At 36.7% G+C, this 19,129-nt stretch overlaps 1 protein-coding gene across 2 annotated transcripts in view; it reads left to right on the plus strand.

Moving 5' to 3' along the window:
- The first annotated feature begins 399 nt into the window (after positions 1-399).
- LOC133823255 (monooxygenase 1-like) overlaps positions 400-19,129 on the plus strand; it is a 28,410-nt gene continuing 9,680 nt past the window's right edge. Inside the window, exons 1-4 of one of the 2 annotated variants that reach the window (XM_062255920.1) lie at positions 400-708; positions 793-939; positions 1,076-1,126; positions 5,789-5,957. In XM_062255920.1, coding sequence (XP_062111904.1) covers positions 623-708; positions 793-939; positions 1,076-1,126; positions 5,789-5,957 — 453 coding nt within the window. In that variant the 5' untranslated portion in view covers positions 400-622. The remainder of the gene's footprint in view (positions 709-792; positions 940-1,075; positions 1,127-5,788; positions 5,958-19,129) is intronic. The other variant, XM_062255919.1, reaches the window with a different exon arrangement.

The raw sequence follows: 19,129 nt of genomic DNA on the forward strand, positions 1-19,129 counted from the left end.
AGTAGACTTAGAATTAGTTACTATTATTATAATCTATACAATGAATAAAAAAAATTATATTAAATGAGAAAATAGATAGAATAGTTTGAAAAAATTTTAAAGTGTCACATCATCTTCTTAATACTCTCATTTGTTTTTTTCTGAAATATTATAGAATTTTGATATTGTCCCATTTTAATTAATTTATAAAAAAAATATTCGAATATAATATTGTATTAAAACTGTATTTAAGTATTCAAACTGTAGCTTTTTTTCTGAACAAAAACTGTAGCTTTATTTACCGTGATATATGTGAGGTTTTTTTTATTTTTTATTTTTTATTTTTTTAACAAAACGCTAGTATATTAATGAAGAAACGATTTTGAGGAGAAGGAACTAACGGAGCTATGTTTAGAAAACTGAATGGGCTTCTGGCTAGTGGCTATTCTAATATTTAATATTATGGGACCCTTCAATTAATATATGACACAAAAAGAGGGAAACCATAGGAACCAGTTAGGAAAATCATTTCACTGAAATAGTTTAATCGTATACTATATAAAAAATCTTCATCCACTTGACTTCAACTACTAAAGTTATATACGAGATCAGTAGCTCATCAGATTAGACAGATTGCCAAGTAATGGAAGCCGCCGAGGAGGAGATCATAGACATCGCTATAGTGGGCGCTGGTATTTGCGGCCTTGCCACGGCACTTGCACTTCACAGGTATTTTTTCAGTGATACATAAGTAATAAAATATATGTAGCATGTTTAGATCTCTTTATTAAATTAAATAAAAATAAAATATAGGAAGGGTATACAGAGTGTGGTTTTGGAAAGATCAGAGACCTTGCGAGATTCGGGAGCTGCGATTGGCATTTTAACAAACGGCTGGTGTGCGCTTGATCAACTCGGCGTAGGCCACAAGCTCAGGTCAACAGCCCTTCCTCTTCAAGGGTACTACTTACTTGAATTATTTTCTTTGAGTTGTATTCGATTAGAATATTTATATATAAATATATTTACATATATATATATATAAATATTGAAGAAGAAACATCATCTTAAATTATTATGCTCTCTACTGAAACAGAATCCGAGACATTTGGCTAGATAGCAACAAGCAAAGAGAAGCACCAGTCTCGTAAGCAACTAAACAGAATATATCTGATAATATATATTATGTTTTTAGGAAAATTTTATAGTGGGGTGCACGTTTAGCACGTTTAGCGATGTTTCTATCCGGTACGTAGATAGATTATAATTCAAATTATTTTACATGATGTTGTATATTGTATAGTAAACTTCTCACTAATTTTCGAGAAATTTAGAATAATTTAGGATATCAAAAACAAGATTTAAATGTCAATTGTATGCGTGTATTTTATACGCGTGCAATTAATTATTTTGAACTCTAGTTTTTGATATTGTAAAATATTTAGAATTTTTTTAAAATTAGTGGGGTGCTTACTATAACTGTAATATACATTATCATATAAAAAAAATTTGGGTTATAATTTTTATACATCCCGAAAACATAAATGTCCCTATCAATAAGAGCTAAACTAACACACATACTATAGAATTTACCTATATTTTTATTTGTTATGAGCTATTATGTCGTGAACCCTATATTTAATTATTGAAGAAATTAGACTAGGTGCCTACTTTTAGATAACATGCATGCTATGAAAAAATAAATTGTATCAATTGCAATTGACAATAGTCAAACTCATACACTTGAGATAGCATAACTATCATATCCAACTCTTTTTATTGTTAGTTAATAGCTTTGAATAATATTTAATAACAAATAAAAACGACAAATACATTATTAAATTAATAACTAAAAATCTATACATTTTATTTTGTTAAGCCTAGTAGTGGAACTTTTAAGTCTTGTGATTTAAATTTTAAAAAGACGTGGTTTAAATTTTAAGTCTTGTAGTTTATATTTTAAAGACTAATGATTTGAATTTTAATGAACCATGGTTTAGATTTTAAAGGATCGTGGTTTATTTTTATATGGTCACAGTTTAGATTTTAATCGTGTGGTTTAACTTTTAAGCCATATGGTTTACATTTTAAAGAGTGGTGGTTTAAATTTTAATCATTGTAGTTTATATTTTAAAGAGTCGTAGTTTAAATTTTAAGACTTGTAGTTTAAATTTTAAAGAGTCGTGGTTTAAATTTTAGGGCTTGTGATTTAAATTTTAAAAACTAGTAATTTAAATTTTAAAGAGTTATGATTTAGATTTTAAATGATCATGATTTATATTTTATATGATCTTGGTTTATATTTTAAGTCTAATAGTTTAACTTTTAAGCATTGTGGTTTAAATTTTAAAGAGTCATAGTTTAAATTTATGCATCGTGGTTTAAAATTGTATTGAGTCGTAGTTTAAATTTTAAGTCATGTGGTTTAAATTTTAAAGAGTCGTGATTTATATTTTAAATGATTATGGTTTATATTTTATATGGTCGTGGTTTAGATTTTAAGCTTAGTAGTTTAATTTTAAACCTTGTGGTTTAAATTTTAAAAAGTTGTAGTTTAAATTCAAGCCTCGTAGTTTAAATCTTAAAGAGTTGTGGTTTAAATCATAAAAAGTTATGGTTCAAATTTTAAGTCTCGTGGTTTAAATTTTAAAGAGATGTTGCTTAAATTTTAAGCCTTGTGGTGTAAATTTTAAGTCTTGTGATTTAAATTTTAAAGAGCCGTGGTTTAAATTTTAAAAAATTATGATTTATATTTTATATGGTCGTGGTTTAGATTTTAAGCCTAGTAAGTTAACTTTATACCTTATGATTTAAAATTTTAAAAGTCATGGTTTAAATTTTAAGGCTTGTTTAAATTTTAAAGGGTGATGATTTATATTTTAAGCATTGTGGTTTACATTTTGAAAAGTTGTGATTTAGATTTTAAATCTTGAGGATAAACTTTTAAAGAGATATGGTTTAGATTTTATGTCTTGAGATTTATATTTTAAATGATTGTTGTTTATATTTTACGATTTTTTGTTTACATTTTAAGCCTTGATTTTTACATTTTAAAGAATATTTTTTTTTTAAATTGAATACAATCCTATAAATATAGTTGTCACACATATATACATATATGGGTGCACTTTTAATGGTTACTACCCATGAATGGTTACTTTAATATTAACCATTGGATTAAGATCAATGGTTCATATTTATAGTTGTTAATTAATATTTCTAAAAATAAATTTTGATTTTTTCAAATTTTTGGAAGGGTTACATGATGAAAATTGTGTATTTATTATGAAAATATATAATATTGTAAACTTTTTTATTTTTCAAATGTATGTCAATTTCTAAATATAACTAGTGTTTCTCATTGGTTGAAAACACCATTAATTATGGCAAAAAAATAAAAATAAAATCGAAATTAATATAGAAAAAAATATTTACTTGTTGGTGACTTGCTATACCAAGTCATTATGTTGTCACATCATCATAATTGTTAGTACCCATCTATGGGTAGTAACCATTGAGAAGTCTTCCATACATATATATGACATTCTACAATTAGAATGCATTTCTAATTTAACTATAATATGACATATATAATATACACTACAACAACACTTAGAACTATGTGCTCAAATAATAGTAGTTTGAGAAGTCTCATGATAATAATAGGTAAAGTTCAACTAAATATATCTAGTGTCTAGTTTTAGTTAACTACTCCTAAAAGTTGATAGTTTTCAACTTTTCCCTTAACCATTTGACAAACATGAAAACATAAGCTAAACACATAAAAACCCAAATAATATGGAAAAATTACACCTAGTACTGTAAATTTCAAAAACAAAATTTTGAAAAGTAGGGAATTTTACAAAAATTATAAAAATGCGCATATTAGTTTGTTACGTTTCTGTAATTGCTTTAGTTTGTAAATGTTGTTTACAAAATTGTAGCATATGGTTACAAACTTGTAAATTTTAATTACAAATTTATAAACTTTGGTTACAAAAAAACTGAATTGTTACAAATTTGTAAACTTTGTTTACAATAAAAAATTTTGTATTTACAATTATAACATTCCGTTGTAATTTTTTACGGATTCCGTATTTGTAGTATCTTTTTTAAAAAAACTTTATGTATTTTTGTGAATTTCCCAAATAATATAGATCCCATTTTATTTCAGCGTTAAAAATTATTTAAATATTTTATTAATTTCTAAATAAATATGTTAGTTTTCTGTTTTCTTAATTGTTGTTTTTTTCTAATTGACTCTTCAAATATTATCTTATCTCAGTCGTATATGAGAAATCCTTAGTTAGATATTAATAGAATATGATGAAGTCCCTGCCCAAATATAAAATAATACTTTTGTAGAAAACAATATAAAATTAATGTTGATTCAAACCTAACTATATGTTAGTAAAGATGCCAAAATATATAATATTGTGTAATTGATTGTTTGAACTCTGATTTGAATACCGTAAATTATTCGGAATTTTTAAAAAATTGGTGATATGTCTGCTATAATTATAATAAAAACTGTGATGAAAACAAATTGGGTTATAATTTTTTCAAATGTCAGAAATAAGAAACACCTCTACGGTAGAGTCATTTTCTATGCCCCTATTAAAAAATTATCCTATATTATTTATGGTGTTTTTGTATTGTAAGCATCCTCAATTTCAAACAATTATAATTATATATTTTTTTGTAAATTAGTCAAAAATAGTAGCTCAAATTTAACCAATTATTAATTAAAAAATAATTTGAATTTTTATTACTCATCTCTGATAAAGCTAAAGAAATAATTATTGAGGATACCATTTTCTATCAATTTACAAAAAAAAAAAAAAAAAACTGTTTGTAATTATTTGAAATGAAAGATTAAAGATTAAATGGAATTTATAAAGAATAAATTGTTATAATTAACATGATTTATAATAAATTTTTAAATTAAATAGAATTATTAAATATAAATTTTAGTGTTAAAACTTATAGGAAGCCTATATTTATGTATGTATATATATATATATATTTTAAATAAAAAATATGTATTTAACAATTTTTTTAATTTTAACGGAATATTATAAATATTTGACATAATATATTTTTAAAAATAATTAAAAATATAGTACAATAAATATTTAATAATTATATTAATATAAATTTAAATATTATAAAATATTATTATTATAATAATATTTAATACAAAACTAAATATTAAATAATTATATTGATATAAATTTAATGTTATGAAATATCATTATTATAATAATGTATAATATATAATACATAGATATTTAAAAATTAAATTTATATAAATTCACAATGTTATAAAATATTACTATTATAATAATATATAATACATAATCTTAATTTTTATTAAAAAAATTATAATTTATATTTAAAAAGAAAACTTATTACTTTTTTTTTATTACTTAGTCTAACTTATATAAATATATATATATATATTAAATAACAACAAACATTATAAATATATTATATTTAGGTGTCGTGTGTGTACAAAAAGAATAATTGTGTAAATTTATAAGAAATTATAGTAACATTTCTCTTCTATTAATAATAAACAAACTGCTTTTCTAATCATTGATGTGTTGAATAATATTATGAATGTTTTGTAACTTGGATAAAGTGATCTAAAATATTCTCAATTTTTTTACATAATAAAAATAAACAAAATATGCATTGAATGTTGCTCGCACTCAGGGCGCTTGATATATATCTGTATGATGTGTATGTTTGATATTTAAGTTGGCATTATTGTTTTTTGCACTGGGGGAACGTGTACATTATATAGGAAAGGAGAAGCAAGATGTGTGAAAAGGAGTGAATTAATGAACACGCTTGGTGACGGGCTGCCCCAAGGCACCATACGCTTTGGATGTCGAATTCGTTGTGTGAAAGAAGACCCTTGCACTAATTTTCCCACTCTGGAATTTCTTGATGGTTCTACTATAAAGGCCAAGGTAATTTTTGTCTCTTACTTCATGGATAACAGGGTAATGTCATGCTCAATATTCATTATGGAAAACTACACTAAATATACTTCATAGCACACTAATTACTTATTTTATAACTATTTCAATATTTTTCACATAACTATCCTTTTACAAGTGAAAATGACCTAATTACCCTAACTAATATAACCAAACAAAACACAAGTGATCTCATTTTACAAATTCTCCTATCTCACAAATCATCACAAATATTTGTTTATAATCTTTGTTGTGAGCTGCCCTGTCCATATTTAGGGAAAGTCTTGGGCTAGAAGGCATCGGGGAATGATTATGTCAAGCTCCCAAATTTCTTGCCAATGTCAGTGAATGTGTGTAACTGATTGCTAAGATCAAATGAAGTAGGAAAAGAACAAGGGTTATAGTGGTTTGACTAAGAAGAATCACCTACGTCCACTAAGTCTTTTTTATTGTTGTTTTCTCTTTGTGTTCTTGCTCTTTACAAAGCCACCAACCCCCTTTAATGGAGGCTTACCTCACCTATTTATAGAGGAAAAGGCTTTACAATTTACGAAAATTCCATTAGGCCTCTACACAACTAATAAAATCTTCGGTGTTGCTACAGTCGTAGTCTGCTATCAGTACTATATAGTATGGGTTGCTAAGCGACGTGCTTGAAGGTACTGTGCCAAACGGCGTGGTAGCTAAGATCTTGTAGAGTGTTAACGAGGCCTTAGGGATATTGTCATTCAGACCTTCTCGCGAGGATGCTCACCTCTTTTAGCAATGTGAAAATTTTCTTTCGAGATGTACACATGGAGGTGAACGAGTTGGACTTCTCGTTGGATGCTTAGCGGGTAGATTTTGTGACTTATGCCTCGTGAGTAGCCTTCTCGCTCGATGATACGCAAGAAGGCTTAAGACTACTATGAAGAAGGTGCTCACATTCATGTCCTCCTCTTTGAAGGCTCATAACTTTCAGCTCGGGATGAACTACAAGGCCCACAACATATGAAATCAAAGCTAGTTTAAAGGCCTATAACATTGCATTAGGACTTTCCTGTTGCGTCCAACATTCATGCCCAAGTAATATTGTTTGTAGAACTTTTGGGGGCCTAGAAAGCTTTTACTCATTCACCTTGCCAATTTTTGGGTACAACAATCTTTCATTCTCAAGTCTCTCACATTGCAACTTTTCTCCAACTTTGTAAATTTTAACATCATCTTTGGTAAATTTTTATAGAGTTGAAGGAGTTCATCAAAAAATTAATAATAATTAAGTAAATATTTTATATTAAGCTTATAGGTGTGTTATAAAATATTTTTTTATCATTTTCTTTTCAAGTTGTTTAGTGCTAAAAAAAATGATTCTATATTGAGATTGTTGACGCCGTTTTTTGTCAACTTAAAATGTAGAGCACGTAAACAGTAAATAATTATGGCCAGAAAAATACAATAAAATAAGAAGAGTTTTTTACGTGGTTCAGCAGTTAACTCTGCCTAGTCCACGAGTCTTTGTTATTAGAACTTAGGAAATTTCTGGAAATTCTTCATGGATGAATTCTCCAGAGTTTCTCTCAAGATCACAAAATTTCGGTCCTTTACAAAGGTACATGACTTCTCTATTTATAGATGAAGTCTCAGGATACTATCCCACACGTTCAGGGAAGTTATCATGTATATTAATAAATTTAATGGCTTTAAATCCTGTAACTCCTATATACAAGGAAACGTCCCCTGAAGATCAGGGGGCGTATAACTGACTAATAAATATCCCTTTATTGTAGGGAAGTTACAGCAATAAATGTAGACCGCGTCTCTTCAAGTGACTCACTAAGCTGTTCGAAATCAGCAATCAACATCATCAGCATCATGCCAGTCTAGGTCTCTGAGTAACTTTCGAGTTATATTATTTTCTCCAAGACCACATTGTTTCGAGCTCATACTCATGTCAGGCTCGGAACTCTTGATCTGAGGTCACCCGAGAATGGACGCCTTCCGATGCCTGTCTTTCGAGCTTATTAGGACTTTGAGGTCACCCATCTTCGAGGTTGCCACCAACTATGAAGATTTGACGCCTAGGTTGCGAACACGTATTCTAGACATTGCGAACTCACACCTGACGAATCCAGCTTTCGAGAACACAATTCTTAAGGCTCGAAATCTGGGTGTAACATTTTGCCCCCTCAAAAGTATTTGTTCGAATCCTATGAGAAGGAAACTTTTGAACTACTTTCCTCGGGTGCTGCACCGTCACACATACTCGAGTATGGACACGTGTCAGTTGGGTATTGCTCATTCAAGGTACTTGAGTGCCTTGGAAATCTGCCCACGATCATTTGCCTGCCACCTTTTCGGTACTATCTTGTCATTTATCCCCGGCCGTCAGATTTGATAAGGATCCTGTCCAATAGCTTGGATTAATCCCTTTTTACCACTTCTGATAGTCTATATATAAGGCTCCAGTCATCTTCTTCCTCTTACTTTTACGTTTATCAAAGAAAAAACCAGAGGCCATCCCAGAAAGTTTTCTCTTTTGCATGTTTTCCCAGCCAAAGAAGCAAAGGACCACCAGCCTGTTTGAGACCGTGAGATCATACCTGCTTCTTCAGTCATCCGTTTCTCTGCAACCACCATTTTCAGTGTGTAAGTATCTGATCTTAACTTGTATGTATATCTTCTTTTTCTTTACGCTAGTTTCTGCCTTTGTTGCTTTGGCATTTCTGGGAACGTGCTGGTTTATTCTGTAGTTTGATATACTAGGACGCTTTGATCGATAGATATTAGGTTTAGGTTCTCCCATTACTGGTTCTAAATCCAGTTCAAATGTAGGAAGACCCAAATATGGTCTTCTTTTCTGGGTTTTCAAATTTTGGAGGACATATCTTGTACACCAAGATATCGGGTACAAAATCTTGATTTTAAAGAATGCACGATACCCGAAAATACCATTTTTAAATAACCGCCACTTTTTTTTCCTGATATTTTGGGATTCTCAAAACTTAGACCCACTTCCCTTCCTTTTTCGTGGAATACACGTCGTGACACATAATCGGGTCTCCAGGATCGAGCTCGTCTCGTATCCAAGCATTTTCAAGCTTGACCTACCAAGATTGTTATTCTTGATTCCTTGCATACATGGCCCTCACCATTTTTTCTTTCTCGCTACTAGCTATATTTATAGACGGTCTGTATGCTAATGTTGATTTCTTTGTATGCCAGGCTCTTGCTGTCTCTGCTCAGCTCAACTATAAGTTGAATAACGAGATCCATTCAAGCAAATCCTATGCTCAGGAGGCGAAGGATCTTCAGCTCAAACTGAGTGATGAACTAAAGGCAACAAAGGCAAAGTTTTAGGCAGGAGCCGAGGAGCTTAAGGCCAAGACATCCGAGCTTGAGAAGCAGAACGCTAGGCTCGCGGAGATTGAGAAGGAGAATGCTAGGCTCGCGGAGCTTGAGAAGGAGAACGCTTGGCTCAAGGAGGTTAATGCCAAGCTCGAAGAAGACAAGGCCGCCACTTTTGATAAAATTGAGAGTGAAAAGGCTCGCCTCCTTGCCGAGTACAAAGAGAAGAAGGACTAGGCGGTTAATCTGGCTATGTACAGAATATGGGCCAACAATGACGACCTCGATACCAGCTTCCTAGGTCCTCTTGAGGCGAAGCTCGTAGATAAGTGGAATGCTCGGCTTGAGGCGGAGGAGGCTGTTCGGGAGGCTGCTCAGGAGGTTGCTCAGAAGGATAGTCATGATATTCGTCCTGGAGAGTCTAGTGCTGCTGGTGCTGAGAAGGCTAAGGAGACTGCTCCTTCTTGAATCTCACCTCGGGGCTGCGTCCCTTTATTTTTGTAATTGTTTTAATTTATGCTCGTAGGGCTGATACAATCTCTTTTTCTTTTTGGCTTTTTTTTTTTTTAATATATATGCTTTACATTCTTAGTTTGAAATATTTTGCACATTTTATATTAAAGAATCGTATGTGCTTGTTTATTCGCACAAACATAGTTTGGATTTAGGCTCGAGGCTCAATGCATTCATGCACAGTTTGCTCGAATTATCCGCTTCTGATCTCGTTATTTGTCAAGGTCGGATATTACTTTAACCATGCACCCGAAAGTACTTGTATGATGTGTAATGCAAACAGTTTAGTTGTATCTTATTTTTTTTTACTTACTTTTTCTCGTCCTCGGTTATCTTTCCGAGGTTATGAGTTTGAAACTATTTGTTTTATAAGATACTCCAGCCTCGATCTCGACTTAACTCGAAGTGGGTTTATGTTCCAACTTATCGTCGATTAGTTTTAGCTAGTTTGTTCCAAACCTATTAAGGTCGTGTTTGGTTTGTAATCCATACACTTATATTTTTAATCTAGTTCGCATATTTAGTTACATCCAAACATTTTTATCTTTTGATAATTTGGTTACGTCCAAACTATCCAAGCTCGCGCATTTGGTTACATCCAAACGCTTGTATGTTTTTGATAATTCGGTTATATCCAAATTATCTTAGCTCGAGCATTTGGTTATATCCAAACACTTGCATGTATTTCGTATATGTAACTTTATTTTTCAAGCTGGTGGTATTTACATATACCAATGATGCCCCCTTAATATCCTATGAATGTGACCATAGGTTATTAGATTAAGAGAGATTGCAAACATAAACCATATTAGAGGAAATAAATCTTTATTTGATAAAATCCAAATGTTGGCAAAACAGTACAAATAAACAAGCATGGTTACAGGCAACATCCTTCCTACACTATTGATAGTAAGGTCTTAGGTGTTCGCCATTCCATGCTCACGGTACTAGGCTCCCATCCAATCTCACTAACTTGTAGACACCGGGTCGGATGACTGACTCTATCGGGTAGGGTCCTTCCCAATTTGGCCTGAGCACGCCAGCTGCTGGATCTCGCATTGCCAAAAATACACGCCTTAGCACCAAATCTCCCACACCGAATTTTCGATCTTGAACTCTCTTGTTGAAGTACCTGGTAGCTCGCTGTTGGTATGCATCGTTTCTTAGCTGAGCTTCGTTTCTTCTTTCTTCGATCAGGTCTAAGGTTTCTTCGAGCTGAGTGTGGTTCGAGTCTTGGTCATAAGTGTGGGTTCGAATCGTAGGAATTTCGACCTCAACTGGCAACATAGCCTCGCAACCGTACACCAGGGAGAACGGGGTATGTCCTGTTGACATTTGGGCCGTAGTCCTATATCCCCATAGGACTTGGGGAAATTCTTCGGGCCATCGCCCTTTTGCTTCTTCCAACTTTTTCTTCAGCGAACTCTTGAGAGTTTTGTTTACAGCTTCGACCTGGCCATTCGCCTTGGGATGAGCTACTGCTGAAAAACTTTTTATTATTCCATTTTTTTCGCAAAAGTTGGTGAACAGATCGCTATCGAACTGGGTTCCGTTGTCGGACACAATTTTCCTCGGGATCCCATATCGACATATAATGTTCTTTACTACAAAGTCAAGGACTTTTTGAGAGGTTATTGTTGCTAACGGTTCAGCTTCTGTCCACTTCGTGAAGTAGTCTACGGTAACTACAACATATTTCACTCCGCCCTTGCCAGTTGGGAGAGAGCCTATGAGGTCGATTCCCCATACCACAAATGGCCATGGGGAAGTCATCATGGTCAGCTTGGATGGTGGAGCTCGAGGAATCGTGGCGAATCGTTGGCACTTATTACACTTCTTCACGTATTCGAAGGAATCCGACTTGATGGTAGGCCAGAAATAACCTGGCGTATGATTTTCTTGGATAGGCTATGCCCCCCAGTATGGTCTCCACAAAACCCTTCGTGAATTTCTTCAATGATTTTCTTGGCTTCGGGTGGAGTCACACACCGAAGTAATGGCATGGAATACCCCCTTCTATACAGCTTTCCATCTAAAATGGTATAACGGGGGACTTGATACATCAATTTTCGAGCCTGGTTCTGATCTTTTGGAAGGACACCGGTCTCGAGATATACGACTATCGGAGGTTTCCAAGTATGCTCAGCATCAATCATACATACATCTTCCTGCTCTGGCTTGTTAATACTAGGCGCCGAGAGATGTTCAATTGGCACAACATTGAGCTCATCATTCTCGGTGGAAGTAGCGAGCCGAGCTAAGGCATCTGCATTCGAGTTTTGCTCTCGGGGAACCTGTTCGATCACATAAAACTCGAAATGTTCCAACGCTGACTTTGCCTTTTCTAAGTAAGTTGCCATTTTCGTGCCACGAGCCGGGTATTCTCCCAAAATTTGGTTAACCACTAGCTGGGAGTCGCTGTAGCAATGTATTGCTTTAGCTTTGAGCTCTTTGGCTATACGATGTCTCGCCAGTAAAGCCTCGTATTCGACCTCGTTATTCGATGTGTTGAAGTCGAATCTTAAGGCAGAATGAAATCTGCTTCCTGCAGGAGTGATCAAAATGACCCCTGCCCCCGATCCATTTTCATTAGATGACCCATCAACGTAAAGTTTCCACAGCTCGTGGGCTGGGGTTATAACTTCATCGTTGGTCATGCCAGTACATTCCACTATAAAGTCTGCCAAGGCTTGCGCCCTAATGATTGTCCTTGGGTGGTAGGTGATCTCGAATTGCCCGAGTTCAACCACCCATTTAAGAAGTCGACCTGAAGCTTCTGGCTTAGACAAGACCTGTCTTAGTGGTTGATCAGTTAATACATGGATGGGGTGCGCCTGAAAGTAGGGTCGAAGTTTTTGAGATGAATGAATTAAGCTGAGAGCTAGCTTTTCCATCAAGGGGTATCTCAACTCTGCCCCCAGTAATCTTTTACTGATGTAATATACGGGCCTCTGCAGCTTCTCTTCCTCTCGCACAAGCACTGCACTTATTGCGTGCTCAGTAGTGGCAAGATATAAATATAACACTTCTCCCGTAATAGGTTTTGATAAGATGGGGGGCTCTGCGAGGTGATTTTTAAGCTCCTGGAAGGCCAGCTCGCACTCTTCCGTCCATTCAAATTTCTTGCCTCCCATCAATAGGTTGAAAAACGGAAGACAACGGTCTGTAGATTTCGAGATAAACCTACTTAGTGCCGCCATCCTGCCGGTCAAACTTTGGACATCTTTGTGTCTTCAAGGTGAGGGCATGTCGATCAGGGCCTGGATCTTGTCTGGGTTAGCTTCTATTCCACGAGCATTTACAATGAAACCCAGGAATTTTCCTGATGATACCCCAAAGGAGCATTTCTGAGGGTTAAGCTTCATGTTATACTTCCGGAGCACGGCAAAGCATTCTTCGAGATCGTCAACATGGTTATCGTTAAGTTGGGACTTGACTAACATGTCGTCAACATAAAATTCCATATTGTTCCCTATTTGCTCCGAAAACATCATGTTCACGAGCCGCTGGTATGTGGCCCCAGCATTTTTGAGCCTGAATGGCATGACATTATAAAAATATAGCCCTTTGTCCGTTATGAAGCTCGTATGTTCCTGGTCGGGGGCATGCATGGCAATCTGGTTATATCCAGAATAGGCATCCATGAACGACATCAGTCCATGCCCTGCCATGGCATCCATGAGCTGGTCAATCCTCGATAAGGGAAAGCAGTCCTTTGGACAAGCCTTGTTGAGGTCCGAATAGTCAATGCAGGTTCGCCACGTCCCATTAGGATTTGGGACCAGTACTAAATTGGCTACCCAGTCGGGGTAAAAAGCATCCTTAATGAATCGGTTTGCTTTTAACCTGTCGACTTCCTCTTTCAGTGCCTTTTTTCTATCGTCGTCCAGTTGTCTTCGCTTTTGTTGCTTCGGTGGGAAGCTTTTATCGATATTTAGCGCGTGGCTCACTGTGTTCGGACTTATTTCTACCATGTCCGAATGTGACCACGCGAAGACATCCTGGTTTTTCTTCAAGAAGCAAATTAATTGCTATTTAGTTTCTTCCTGGAGATGTTTCCCGACCTTTACCGTTTTCGACGGATCTGACTCTTCAAGCTTGATTTCTTCGAGCTCTTCTAAAGGTTCGAGGTCAGCTTTCTCCTCCACCCTTGGGTCGATTTCTTCATCTATCTCCAAGATCGTCCCATCTTTATTTTGAACAATGACGAGTGCCTGTGCGCTCGTCTGTTTCTTTCCTCTCAAGGAAATGCTATAGCATTCCCTTCCAGACAACTGGTCTCCCTTCAACGTCCCGATGCCACTAGGAGTTGGGAACTTAATGGCCAGATGCCTTACAGACGAGACTGGCCCCAGCCCTACTAGGGCGGGTCTTCCGAGCAGCACGTTGTAGGCCGAAGGTAGGTCTACTACTACGAACTCCATCATCTTGATTGTTGAGACTGGGTAGTCTCCCAAGGTTACGAGGAGTTCGATGGACCCCATGCAAGCGGTCCCTTCTCCTGAAAAACCGTACAGTGTTGTCGCACATGCTTTCAGGTCGCAAAGAGTGAGTCCCATTTTCTCTAAGGTGGCCTTATAGAGAATGTTCACTGAGCTCCCATTGTCTATGAGAACTCGGTGAACTCTCTTATTCGCAAGCTGGAGAGTGATGACCAGTGGGTCATGGTGAGGAAACTGAACATGGGACGCGTCGTCCTCAGTAAAGGTTATTGGTTGAGACTCAATATCTTGGCTTTCTGGAGCTCTAGGTTCGGGTTCATAAGGAGACCTGTCCCCAGTCTTTAGCTCGTTCACACATCGCTTTTGGGCATTCTTGCCCATACCTGCGAGATGAGGACCTCCCGAGATGGTTATCACGTCTTCTCCATCAATCGGAGGGGGCCTATCTTCTTCCCTGGCTCAGGAATTGTTGTTTTGTGCAAGTTGTGGCGCAGCTGCCCTCTGGATTGTAGACGCCTGATTAGTATTCTGGTTTTTGACATATTGTCTGAAATAGCCTCTCAAGATCAATCCTTCGATCTCGTCTTTCAACTGTCGGCACTCATCAGTAGTGTGCCCGGTATCTCTGTGAAATCGACAATATTTGCTAGAGTCCCTCTTGGACTTCTGATTTCTCATGGGGTCTGGATGCCTGAAGGGGACCTGGTTTTCATTAGTTAGGTATATGTTCTCCCGAGACTCGTTGAGCTCTGTGTACACTTTGTACACGGAGAAATATATCTCCCCTTTCTTCTTCTTTCCCCCTTCGGCCTCGGGGTTACTCCCTTCGTTCTTCTTTCTCTTGGAAAGGTTTTCCGCAGTAGGCTTTGGGACTAGTGGGTCCACCGAGGTTGAGGCAGAGTTTACGTTTATTGTTGTAGTTACGGGCTGGGAGGTCATATTCAGTGTCGACCTCGCCTCCTCTACATTGACAAACCTCTGAGCTCATTTATTAAACTCGGTTAGGGACCTCACCGATTTTCTTTGCATATCGTCCCAGAGAGCACTTCCTGGCATTACTCCAGCCTGGACAGCCATTAAATGACTGCTGTCATCCACATTTCGAGCTCGGGCACCTTCCAAGTTAAACCTCGTAAGGTAACTTTTTAATGTCTCGCCTGGCTGCTGCCAAACGTTAGTCAGAGTTGATGCCTCAGGTCTAACCCACATCATGGCTCTGAACTGCTTCTTGAATTCCTTTGATAGCTCATCCCAAGAAGTGATTGAATGCCTTTTATATTTCTCGAACCAGCTTTTGGCTGGTCCCGTAAGTGATGCGGGAAATAACATGCATCTGAGCTCGTAACCCACGTTACTTGCTCTCATTATGGTATTGAATGTACTCAGATGGCTGTATGGGTCGGACTTTCCCTCAAAAGTTGGGACGTGAGGGATCCGAAATCCTTGAGGAAACGGAGTATTGGAAATATGGGGAGTGAACGGTTCGAGCTCCTCGTCAGAATCCTCATGCCGACCCCGACCTTGCTCATTTTGCAAAAGTCTGAAGGCCTTTTCCAACTGATCAATTCTTTCCTAGACTGGGTCCGCTAGGGGTGTTGCCTGAAATTGGCTGTCGTTGATCACAATTCCAGGCTCGCGCCTCCGCAAGGGATCTTTACGCCCATTTAGGCGATCCCTCAGGTTCGGGTTTGACGGGTTAACATTACCCCGATTCTGATTCAAGTGTTCCCGCAGTTCGGAGTGATTCCTGTGGTTCCCAGTATTCTTTCGACCTCGATCATACATGCTGACTGATCTAGTGTCTCCCGAGTTGTCACTGGTAAGACTCGTCGCATGATTATTTCGAGATGGGTCTCTTTCATGCTGCTCGTCTCTATGGTGCGAGACCGGGACACTTGACTTCTTGTAGATTGGGCGCCTCTCCACTCCCTGAAAGCTTCTCTATTCCCTTTCCTCCTTCCCGCATGTCTTTCCTCGTCATCTCGAACTGGTTGAGCATTCCTGCGAGGCGGTGAAGGGTATCTTATAGGCGATGGTGGGAAACGTATGGGTGATGGTGGCTACCACCCATTTCGCGGCCTAGACGGTCCGGAGTTTGCCCGAGACGGGTCGGTTGCATTCTGCGTGTTACCAGGGATTTGAGTTCGAGCCTCTGTTGGGGCTCGGTTATTCCCAGTTCCCCCTGGTACCTCCGCAGTTGAATTAACCGAAGCCCTAGCTCGAGTACTTCTTCGGGGTCTCGAGGGAGCGGATTGCTCTGCTGGTGCTGGAGGTTGCTCTGGCCTCCTCGTGGCAGCATTTTTTCGAGGACGTCCACGAGGCCTGCGGGGAGGAACATGCACGTCCCTCGGAGGAGGGGCTTGGTTTTCACGCGGAGGTGGGGGCTGAGCCGCCGCAGCTAACCTAGCCAACTCCTCATTCCGCTTATTAGCTTCAGCCAATTGTTTTTTCAGCTGTCGGTTTTCAAGTTCCAAAATGGGAACATACAGTTCAGGATTGTAGTACATATCCTCATCCCTTGGAGGTGCTGGAGGTCCCCGAGAATCAGAGGACTCGCTTCTCTCTTCAGTATCCGGGTTTACCATTGGCTGCTTCCCAGGGCGTCTTGGATAGTTTTCTTCAAGAATGTTTTGATCGTTTGCAGACATAACTTGTTCAGGGATCGCACTGCTTAAGGCTCTCAATGAAAGCACCAAACTGTTGACGCCGTTTTTCGTCAACTTAAAATGTAGAGCACGTAAACAGTAAAGAATTATGGCCAGAAAAATACAATAAAACAAGAAGAGTTTTTTACGTGGTTCAGCAGTTAACTCTGCCTAGTCCACGAGTCTTTGTTATTAGAACTTAGGAAATTTCTGGAAATTCTTCAGGGATGAATTCTCCAGAGTTTCTCTCAAGATCACAAAATTTCGGTCCTTTACAAAGGTACATGACTTCTCTATTTATAGAGGAAGTCTCAGGATACTATCCCACACGTTTAGGGAAGTTATCCTGTATATTAATAAATTTAATGGCTTTAAAGCCTATAATTCCTATATACAAGGAAACGTCCCCTGAAGATCAGGGGGCGTATAACTGACTAATAAATATCCCTTTATTGTAGGGAAGTTACAACAATAAATGTAGACCGCGCCTCTTCAAGTGACTCACTAAGCTGTTCGAAATCAGCAATCAGCATCATGCCAGTCTAGGTCTCTGAGTAATTTTTGAGTTATATTATTTTCTCCAAGACCACATTGTTTCAAGCTCATACTCATGTCAGGCTCGGAACTCTTGATCCGAGGTCACCTGAGAATGGACGCCTTCCGATGCCTGTCTTTCGAGCTTATAAGGACTTCGAGGTCACCCATCTTCGAGGTTGCCACCAACTATGAAGATTCGACGCCTAGGTTGCGAACACGTATTCTAGACATTGCGAGCTCACATCTGACGAATCCAGCTTTCGAGATCACAATTCTCAAGGCTCGAAATCTGGGTGTAACAAAGATGACGAATTTGTGTCAAAAATCCTAAGTTTTATGATTTTTTTTTTATTTTGTTTGAACAAACAAGGTTAGAAAACCCTATAACATAAGATTTTTTTTACAAAAATCTATCATTTCAATACAAAACCATTTTTCTCATTTTTTTTCATTACAAAATAACTCAAAAAAAGACAAAACATACATATATCTTTTATAATATACCCATAAACATAAAACAACATGTGAGTTATCATCAATTATACGTCAAACTCATTCAACTTCATAGAGTTTTGGAAGAACATAAATTTTTAATATGTTAGGATTAGTTAAGGGTAAGTAGGTTTCTTCTAGTAAGTAAAATGATAGTTATTGAAATTCCGTATTTTAAAATTACCAACTTATTATTTAATTAATCAATTAATTAAATGCGGAATAATTAAGTTGATATTGAAACATATATTCTGTAGCTATAGACCAAGATTCTGTAACTACATACTAGAAAACCAGAAAAGAACTAAAGTGCATAAAATAAAAACACACAAGGTTTTCATACGTGGTATCAGCAATCCTTGCAGATTGCTACTAGTCCATGGAGCCACGCCCAGAGATAAGATTCATTAGTAAGATCTCAAAAATACAAAGTTTTTTACTTATGCATAAATAAACTCTCTATTATTATATGCCGCAATCCTTTGTAGCAATCTGCAATCCTTAACCCTGAAAAACAATTACAAGGACAATTATAGAGCTGTTTGAAGACTCAAAACAATTACAAGGACACTGAAAAACAAAGGTAGAGTCGAACTCACTCACATCTACAAAACAAAGACTCTCTTTTACAATAAGAATGATATACAAAAAGAGGTAACTAAAACCTAGCAGCCAATATGAGTATTTATAGTCATTACACTCATATTGGGTAGCTAATACTAAACTGACGTAACCCTTTCAAAGTTTTTGACTTATGCATAAATAGACTCCCTCTTATTATATGCCGCAAGATTGATGTATTCCACCTTGACAAATGAACCTTGCTGAACCTTCAAGAATACGAACTCCCTTCGATCTGCTTGAAGTGTGCTTGCTTTCTCCCGAAGCAAGACTTGAACCACCTTCTCCTGAAGGCTTGAAGAACCTTCTCTCGAAGGTTTGCACTTTGTTCTCCTCCTTTGTAGAACTGTTTGAAGACTCAAAGAAATTACAAGGACATTGAAAAATAAAGGTAGAGTCGAACTTACTCATCTCTACAAAACAAAGACTCTCTTTTACAATAAGAATGAAATACAAAAAGAGGTAACTAAAACCTAGCAGCCAATATGAGTATTTATAGTCATTATACTCATATTGGGCAGCTAATAGACGGTCTAAACTGACCTAAGTCCACAAGGAAACTTTCCTAAAAGAATTCTTCAATTTGACA

This window comes from Humulus lupulus, chromosome 3 (assembly GCF_963169125.1).
Source record: "Humulus lupulus chromosome 3, drHumLupu1.1, whole genome shotgun sequence".
Classification (NCBI taxonomy): domain Eukaryota; kingdom Viridiplantae; phylum Streptophyta; class Magnoliopsida; order Rosales; family Cannabaceae; genus Humulus; species Humulus lupulus.